The following is an 8,450-nucleotide window of genomic DNA, read 5'->3' on the forward strand; positions in this document are numbered from 1 at the left end:
GATCGCGGCCATGCTCGACGAGGCCGCATCCTCCCCCCGGCGCCACTCTCCCTCCACCCTTCCTGCCTCCGATGTCCGTATCTGAGGAGGAGGAGAGCGAGGTCAGCCGGGGTAGCATGGAGGTCCGTCCTCCGTCCTCCCCGCGGCTGGTATCCCCGATGCCAGGCCAGGAGGACTTCTTGGTGCCATCGCCTCCAGAGTCTCCCGTGGCTCCGCCCCCTCCCCCGTCTTCCAGGCTCCCCAGGTCTCGGGGCCGTCCTCGCTCGGCCTCTACTCCGGTTTCCTCTGCCCGAAAGAGTGCCAGGCTTGGGACGGCGTCGGGACTTTCTGGGGCGTCCCCGAACACGGTGGAGAAGGCTTCTCGACGTGCCGCTATCCGCAACCTTGACTCAGGTCCGTCTGTCTCCCAAGCCCCTTGCTCTGATTCTGAGGATTTCTGTGATGCATCCTTTTCCGCTCTTGCTGGGTTCCTCTTGGTCACCTTGCCAAGGTAGCGGCTGATTCGGCTATTGTGTTCCGTGGCGAGAAGGGCCCGGCCCTTGAGCAGCTTGCGTCCCTCCACCTCGCAGCCACTAGGGCCCGCGAGGCGGCAGCAGCTGCGGAAGCCCCCACCCCTCCACCTCGCCGTCCCCGTGGTCGTGTCCACCCTGAGGCCAACCCTGGTGAGGTCCGTGGTCGTACTCGGTCTCGCACTGCTCAATTACGCCGTGCTCTTCGCGCTGCTTCCACTGTTGGGTCCAGGGAGGACCCGTTAGGCGAGTGATCATGCGCGCTCTTTTTTGGAACCCGCGGGGCTTTGGCCATGATGGCCGCCACAGGCAGCTCATAGATTACATGCGTGAGGAGGCCATTGATGTGGTGGCGATCCAAGAGACAATGCGCACTGAGTTCTCTCTAGTGGAACTTGAGCATTTTAGTAGACACCTTTTCGCCTAGCACTGGTTGCCATCTAGTGGGGTGACAGGTCACTCCGGTGGCATCCTTTTAGGTGTGAAGATGCCACCTTTGAGGTGGGCTCCATGGACCGTGGAACCCACTTTGTTAGCATGGAAGTCTGGGAACGTGACGTGAACTTCAAATGGGAGATCATAGTGGTCTATGGTCCGGCCGATCACAGTCGATCCGCCGCCTTCTTGGCAGAGCTTCATGCCAAGATCTCCTCCGCGACCCTCCCGGTCGTGGTTGGAGGCGACTTCAACCTCCTTCGATCCGCTGAGGAAAAGAATAACTCTCGGGTGGATTTGGCCGGGATGCGTCGTTTCAATGACTGGGTCACGGATCTGGGTCTTCGTGAGCTAGACAGGGTCGGGGCTCGTTTTACCTGGACTAATCGACAGGTCTCCCCGACCCTTAGCATGCTTGATCGGGTGTTTGTCTCCCCGGATTGGGAACTTCGGTTCCCTTTGGCCTCTCTTCAGGCCATTACCCGTATTGGTTCTGACCACGTCCCCCTCCTCTTAGCCTCTATGGATGAACGGCCTCGCCCTCCCCCGCGGTTCCGTTTCGAGAACTTCTGGCTTCGGCAACCAGGCTTTGTGGAAGCCGTCCAGACTCACTGGGTCTCGGCTCGCGCCGAGCCCCATAGGCAGATGTCAATCCTCGAGGAATGGCATCATTTGTCCAAACGATCCCGACAGTTCATGAAGGGATGGGGGGCGAACATTGGGAGAGATCTTCGTATTCAGAAGGCTTCCCTCCTCGAGGAGATCCGAGACCTTGACCTCCGCGCAGATATCTCTGGGATCTCCGCGGAGGAATGGATGCATAGATATAATTTGGAGGACTCCCTTATGGAGATTTACTCCAAGGAGGAAGAGTTTTGGCGCCAACGCGGCTCCATTAACTGGGTGCTATTTGGGGATGCCAACACTGCTTACTTCCAGGCCATCGCTAATGGCCGTAGGTGACGTTGTTCCATCCCTCTCCTTTGGGAGGGTGGACAGTTGTTTCAAGATCCTCAGGCTATCCGCCTGCTAGTGGACGAATTTTACAAGTCTCTATTTCAGGGACGGCAGCGGAATGGTGTCGCCTTGGCCGACCATATCTGGTCATGCGACCAACAGATTTCCCCCGAGGAAAATGCAACCCTGCTGGCCCCCTTCGATGCTGCAGAAGTGGAGACCTTTGTCAAGGCTATGAACCCGATGTCGGCCCCATGCCCCGATGGCTTGCCGGTTCGCTTTTTCCAGGCCTTCTGGCCGATGGTCAAGGATATCATCCTTGATCTGTTTAGCGAGTTCTCTAGGGGCACCCTAGACATGTCCCGACTCAACTACAGGATTATCTCCTTGATTCCCAAGGTACCGGGAGCGGCGGACATTAGACAATTCCGTCCGATCACAGTCCTCAATGTGATTTTTCGGATCCTCGCTAAAGGGTACGCCACTAGGGCGGCCCTTATTGCTCCCCGGATTCATCACCCGAACCAGTCGGCCTTCACAAAAGGGAGATATATCTTAGATGGGATCCTTGCCCTCCATGAGATTATCCATGAGGTTAAGAGCAAACACCTCCGTGCGGTCTTTTTCAAGATCGATTTCCATAAAGCCTATGATACTGTTCACTGGTCCTTCCTTCGGGAAGTGTTGCTGAAACGTGGCTTTGACCCCCACTGGGTGGCCCGGGTGATGCAATTAGTTACGAGTGGCCGGACGGCTGTTAACATCAATGGGGAGGTTGGACCTTACTTCATGACTGGCCAAGGGGTCCGGCAGGGAGACCCGATCTCCCCATTCTTATTCAACCTTGTGGTTGATGCGCTCGCCTCGATTCTGGACTTGGCCAAGCGTGCGGGTCACATTAGAGGGGTTTGCCCTCATTTGGTGACTCCTGGGGGTTTGACCCATCTCCAATATGCGGATGACACCATTATGATGGTGGAGGGATCAGATGAGGATATTCAAAACCTCAAATTCCTCCTCCTCTGCTTCCAGGAAATGTCGGGCCTCAAAATAAACTTTGCCAAGAGCGAGGTAATGGTCATGGGATATTCCCAAGGGGAGGCCCAGCGGATTGCCAACCGTTTGAACTGCCGCTTGGGGTCCTTCCCGATGACTTATCTAGGCATGCCCCTTAGTGATGCACGACTCCTGGAAAAGGATCTCCGTCCAATAGTCGCCAAGCTCCAACCTAGAATGGAGCCTTGGCAAGGGAGATGGCTTTCCAAAGCCGCTCGAGTGATTCTAATGAACTCCTCCCTTATTAGCCTACTGATGTATATCATGGGATTCTATAGCCTACATGAATCCCTTCATCAGGAAGTTACCAAACTACTCTCCCGCTTCTTTTGGGCGGGAGAGAACAATAAGCAGAAGTACCATATGGTCAAATGGTCTGAGATCTGCAAACCTAAGGACCAGGGGGGCTTGGGGGTCATCTCCTCCAAGCGTATGAACATTGCCCTCCTGTCCAAATGGCTTTGGCGGATCCAAACTGAGGAGGGCGACCTGTGGCTTCAGATTATACGTGGGAAGTACCTTCGCGGGCAACCATTAGCGTTTGCCTCTAGGTCTGGAGGCTCCCAATTCTGGCAATCGGTGATGTCTTTGTTACCGGTTCTGCGCATTGGGACCTCCATCCAGATAGGCTCTGGGGCTGCCACACTTTTTTGGCTGGATAGATGGGCGGGACCCCGCCCCTTTGCAGAGCGGTTTGTTGCTCTATTCTCTATCTGTGTTCGCCCACAGATCTCTGTGGCCGCGGCCCTAGAGAACCTAGGCGCGATTGCCTTCCGCCGCACCTTCGGGGCGGTCGAACTCTGGCAATGGGATGAATTACTTGAATGCATTGCCCTTCATCCTCCTTCTCTGGAACCGGATTCGCTCTCCTGGCACCTTGAGCCAAGCGGTAGATTTTCGACTAGATCTCTGTACCAGGCGATTGTGCCTACTCCTGGTCCAGTGGAGCTCACGGTGCTCTGGGAGATCAAACTCCCTCTGAAGATCCGTATTTTTTATGGCAATGGGTGAGAGGACGCCTCCCCTCAGGCACCGAGGTCCGTAAGCGTAATGGACCTGGGGATGGTCTATGCCCCATTTGTCTGGTACCGGAAGATTGCAACCACATCTTCTTCCGGTGCCCGGCAGCTCAGTTCTTATGGAGTTGCTTCCGGGAGGTGGTTGGGGGCACATGGTGCCATGACAACCTCCCGGATTTGTTCGGGGAGGTCTTTCGGCTCCCCGGGACTAGGCGCGCCCCTATTTGGGTCGCGCTAGGTACCCTTGCCTAGTCCCTTTGGTGTACCCGCAATAAATTAGTCATCAAACGAGTGATTCCGTCCCGTGTGACTAATGTGATCTACAAAATGTGTGGCTTCTTGCAGCTATGGAGACCGCTTAGTAAGCGGAGCGACCGAGGCGTCATCGACAACATCATGGCGGGTCTTCGTGCCTCGGCGGCGTCTTTTGCTCCTCCCCCGCCGCCTCCCCCGCCGCCTCCTGAGCCAGATTAGCTTTTCCTAGTAGTCTTATTTGGGGCTTGTCTTGCTGTGCCCCCAGCATGATTCTATGACTTATTGTACTTGAAACTGTTGTGTTGGATGCTTGGTGGTATGCTTTATAATATAAAGCGGGGGAAACCCTTTTTCGTAACAGTTAATAGAGAGAATAGGCATACAATGTGTTATCCGTGCAATATGAGAGGCAAAGTACAGACCCACAACGATATTTCAAGTAGGCATAAGAGAGAGAATATATTGGATTACTTCTATAAGAAATATAATGGTTCCAATAAATTGGTATCCAGGTTTGACTACTTTTGTAAGAAACTTACTTCCTGTAGTGTGTAGACACTTGAAGAAACATGTTTCATGTAATCTAGACACTTGAAGAAGGCAAGCAACTAAAATAAATTGCATATGAAGCTCTGCAATTCCCATATTGGTCCTGACATATTGGATCCTTCGCCATGCATCCTGGGTTCAGGGGCTCATTCTTTCCAAGAAATTACAAAAATATTCTTGCTTCAACTGCTTGTTACTTGGCATACAATGTGTCATCTCATTCCAAAAAGTACTGTAGGACTAATAGACATGGTCCTGGCTAGTTGAAGTGGTTTCTGAAAAGGAAAATCATAATATTACAAATAGCAAGCTGTTCAAAGGGAAAGATTAGTTTAATTTGATGATTTAACAGTTGCAATACTGGAGAAACTGGGGTTTACAAAGTCAACTGGCACTAAATAATAATGCAAAATCAGGTTATACATCCATTTCTTTCTGCTGTGAAAAATATATGCATTCTACATAATACTAAAATAACTACAAAATATGCATGTTTAAAAACATCAAGGTTGTGGTACACTAATCTGATTATCCTGATGGAGCTCAAACTTGTAGGTAGAAATATGGGACTGGTGTATACTGCAGTAACATCTACTAAAGTCGACCATTACTCCAAGATCAAAATGTGATAATCATAGTATAAGTTTGCTTCATGGAAAAACCGAAACATATTTTCTTGTACTCTGCTGACAGCTATACTTGTTCATAAGATAACCAACATGTATTCTGACAAACTGATGAGTATTTTTATCTACTTTTTTGTGACCGGAACGTCCATTGAGGCAGGCAGGCAGAGGCATACAGGGGCTTTGTAGCGTTGGCCTGATGCAATGTATAGAGGTGCCAACTGTTAGTCACCTGGGAAAGAAGATGTGTTCATAAAGAGCCTAGACTCGTCTTTTCCCCAACTCTGTAGCCAATTTAGGTTGGAAAATTCATGAAAAAAAATTTCAATCATCATCTGCACGAGTTTCTCCATTGCTTACATCTGCATGTACATACTGACATGGAGTAACTCTCATGGTAGCAAGAAATTTTAATTTCCACTGACGTGCAAACAAAGTATTAACACAACTGGAGCAAAGAAGATCACAGAGATGAAAAAATGATCATCAGTATAGAGAAAAAATAGGATGGGTGAATAAAATGTTCTAACCTTACAAATTGAGGTGCATTAGTAAGAAAACTAAAACTTCTTACCCTGTTGCTTGCACAAGTAGCAGGCTTTCCTAGGTTTGGATCACTCCAAGAAATCAATGGGTAAATTGCGGCAGCTGCTATGTTCTGCTGATTGTGCAGAAGTACGAAGTGGTTAAGACATCGACATAGGGATGGATTGCATTGCAAATTCGACAGCCAACAACGACGGGAGCACGGTGCTCTGTCAAGGCTATTAGTGCAGTAGCAGGTCGCTGCGCACACCTGCTTGCTTGCTTCATGCCCCTGTATCGCTTCTCGGCATAGTGAAATAAGCTTTCTAACAATCTGAATCAACATAATGGAACTCGGTTCAAACTGTCATTCCAAGTTAGGATTGATATACGCAACACAAAACACAATTGAGACATACAACATCAAAATGGTGTAACAGTTCTCTACCGCAATGCACATCTGAAAAGATCGGCACTTTGAAAAACTTCATTGCCTCCCTAGGATGGCGATAGCACGAACCTCGACACGTATGTCGCATATCGCTTTCAAGATCAGTAAGCGAGTCGATGGTTCAAGCTCCTTCAATTCAATTTCAGATCTGCACAAGATTGAACAATTAGAAAAACTATGAAGATAAGACTGAATCAGAATATATCATCAAGCAATTCTCATGTACAGGACTAAGCCATGTGATGCAACTATTGGTACATCACCTTCTGCAACCTGCAGTTTGGATCTCTGTTAGTTTATTGAATGGAATATCAATACTGGCATTAAATTGTTTGCAACATAACCAGTCCTAGAGATGCTGGCTGAACAACATGTATTGCCTAAGCAGAGCATGTGATCAAATACATATATACTCTAGTAAATCAATGAATGAAGTATGTTCCAGCGATGAAATAGAGGCATCAGCCATGCTGCTACTGTACCATGTGCTCAAATAGTTAATGCAAGAAAACTAAAGATTAGCAGTAAATTCCTAGAAGCCTAAGCGAAGAAGCAAACCCAGTACGCCGATCTGCTGGTCGCTGGGGGTATGATGGTAGAAAAGGGACACGCACGTGGAGGAAGTTGAGGACGGAACCGATCTCCCACATACAGCGGAGCCACCACCGTGCCAGCTCAGCGGGCGCTTCAGGCTCCGACACAAGCGGCGTCACCACGCGGCATTGCGGCGTCTCGTCCGCGACGGCACCCGCTGCAGCTCGGCGACGCGGCCGTTCTACCGGCCAGCACAGAAAATAATTTTGTTGTCAAATTTCATCAAACACTTTGCATGCCTTGAAATAGGAATATTATGGTAGGGGGAGTGGGATCCAGGGGAGCGGTGGGCAGGGGGCATACCGTGTGGCAAGTAGGAGGCGCCCGCTGTTGAGGAGGCTGGGCACCGTTTTCGGCGGTGCTGCGGGATGGATGTCGACGAGCAGCTCGTCCGTGCTCCCCGCATGGCCGATGAGCAGCAGCGGCTGGGTGTCGCACGAGATGCGGTGGATCCTGTCGATCTCGTCCATATTTGGCGACCGCGGACCGAGCGGGCACCGCAGGGCGGTGGCGGAGGGATGGGGGCGCGGCGGCCGAAGAAACCCTCGTGCGGGGCAGCAATTTCATCGAGTCAACGACAGGCGAGTCAGTTGAGCGTACGAACCGTTTTCTTTTTTACTTACATCTGGCTACGGTGGACTGCGGGTTGATTCTTATCAACTTCAGGGACTTTTTTGCAAAACGTGCACGACGGTGAACCAGGCGGGCTCAACTCATGCTTTATTTTGTTTTGAGAAAGTGTTGTCATCCGAGATTTATTATTATTGCTCGCTAGTTGATTATGCCATTGGTATGAGTGAACATGAGACCTAAGTGTTATTGTGAATATGGTTAGTTCAAAATCTTTGCTGAAAACCTGAATGCTGCCTTTACATATTTACAACAACAAACATAGTTTGTAAAAGTTTTTCTTTATCACTTTTAGTCTGTCAACTGAATTGCTTGAGGACAAGCAAAGGTTTAAGCTTGGGGGAGTTGATACGTCTCCAACGTATCTACTTTTCCAAACACTTTTGCCCTTGTTTTGGACTCTAGCTTGCATGATTTGAATGGAACTAACCCGGACTGACGCTGTTTTCAGCAGAATTGCCATGGTGTTATTTTTGTGCAGAAATAAAAGTTCTCGGAATGACCGGAAACTTCACGGAGAATATTTTTGGAATTAATAAAAAATACTGGCGAAAGAATCAATACCAGGGGGGCCACACCCTGTCCACGAGGGTGGGGGTGCTACCTCTTGAGCACTGCGTTGGTTTTCTCTTGAATAGAAAAGGGTGATGCAGTAAAGTAGCATAAGTATTTCCCTCAGTTTTTGAGAACCAAGGTATCAATCCAGTAGGAGGCCACGCTCAAGTCCCTCGCACCTACACAAACAAATAAGAACCTCGCAACCAACGCGATAAAGGGGTTGTCAATCCCTTCACGGTCACTTATGAAAGTGAGATCTGATAGATATGATAAGATAATATTTTTG

At 49.8% G+C, this 8,450-nt stretch overlaps 2 protein-coding genes across 8 annotated transcripts; one reads left to right on the top strand and one right to left on the bottom strand.

The window, feature by feature from the left end:
• The first annotated feature begins 1,019 nt into the window (after window positions 1–1,019).
• LOC141021912 (uncharacterized) lies at window positions 1,020–1,907 on the top strand. The gene has a single exon (XM_073497766.1). It carries the CDS (start codon window positions 1,020–1,022, stop codon window positions 1,905–1,907), a length of 888 nt encoding a protein of 295 aa, XP_073353867.1.
• A 2,764-nt stretch (window positions 1,908–4,671) lies between these two features.
• Window positions 4,672–7,555, bottom strand: LOC109740265 (uncharacterized). 7 transcript variants are annotated; one of them, XR_005754719.3, is made up of 6 exons: window positions 7,280–7,546; window positions 6,941–7,157; window positions 6,452–6,530; window positions 5,981–6,265; window positions 5,639–5,768; window positions 4,672–5,055 (listed from the first exon to the last, which is right to left on the bottom strand). XR_005754719.3 is itself a non-coding variant. In XM_040387323.3 (5 exons), exons 1-5 carry the CDS (start codon window positions 7,380–7,382, stop codon window positions 4,993–4,995), a joined length of 747 nt encoding a protein of 248 aa, XP_040243257.1. In that variant the 5' UTR covers window positions 7,383–7,546; the 3' UTR covers window positions 4,672–4,992. The 7 variants fall into 7 exon arrangements, 2 of the variants coding, with proteins under 2 accessions (XP_040243257.1, XP_040243258.1); XR_012182295.1 differs by lacking the exon at window positions 5,639–5,768 and having other exon boundaries at window positions 6,380–6,530; window positions 7,280–7,555; XM_040387323.3 differs by lacking the exon at window positions 5,639–5,768.
• Window positions 7,556–8,450: the final 895 nt, after the last annotated feature.

The sequence above is a fragment of the Aegilops tauschii genome, chromosome 4, assembly GCF_002575655.3.
Source record: "Aegilops tauschii subsp. strangulata cultivar AL8/78 chromosome 4, Aet v6.0, whole genome shotgun sequence".
In the NCBI taxonomy this organism is placed as follows: Eukaryota; Viridiplantae; Streptophyta; class Magnoliopsida; order Poales; family Poaceae; genus Aegilops; species Aegilops tauschii.

Excerpts from the sequence above, each read along its gene's own strand:
- LOC109740265 (XM_040387323.3), bottom strand. The coding sequence starts at position 7,382 with ATGCGGGGAGCACGGACGAGCTGCTCGTCGACATCCATCCCGCAGCAC. Across the intron at positions 7,158-7,279 it reads CGCCTCCTACTTGCCACACG|AACGGCCGCGTCGCCGAGCT; the intron begins GTATGCCCCCTG and ends GCTGGCCGGTAG. Across the intron at positions 6,266-6,451 it reads TATGCGACATACGTGTCGAG|ATTGTTAGAAAGCTTATTTC; the intron begins GTTCGTGCTATC and ends ATGTTGATTCAG.
- LOC141021912 (XM_073497766.1), top strand. The coding sequence starts at position 1,020 with ATGGACCGTGGAACCCACTTTGTTAGCATGGAAGTCTGGGAACGTGAC.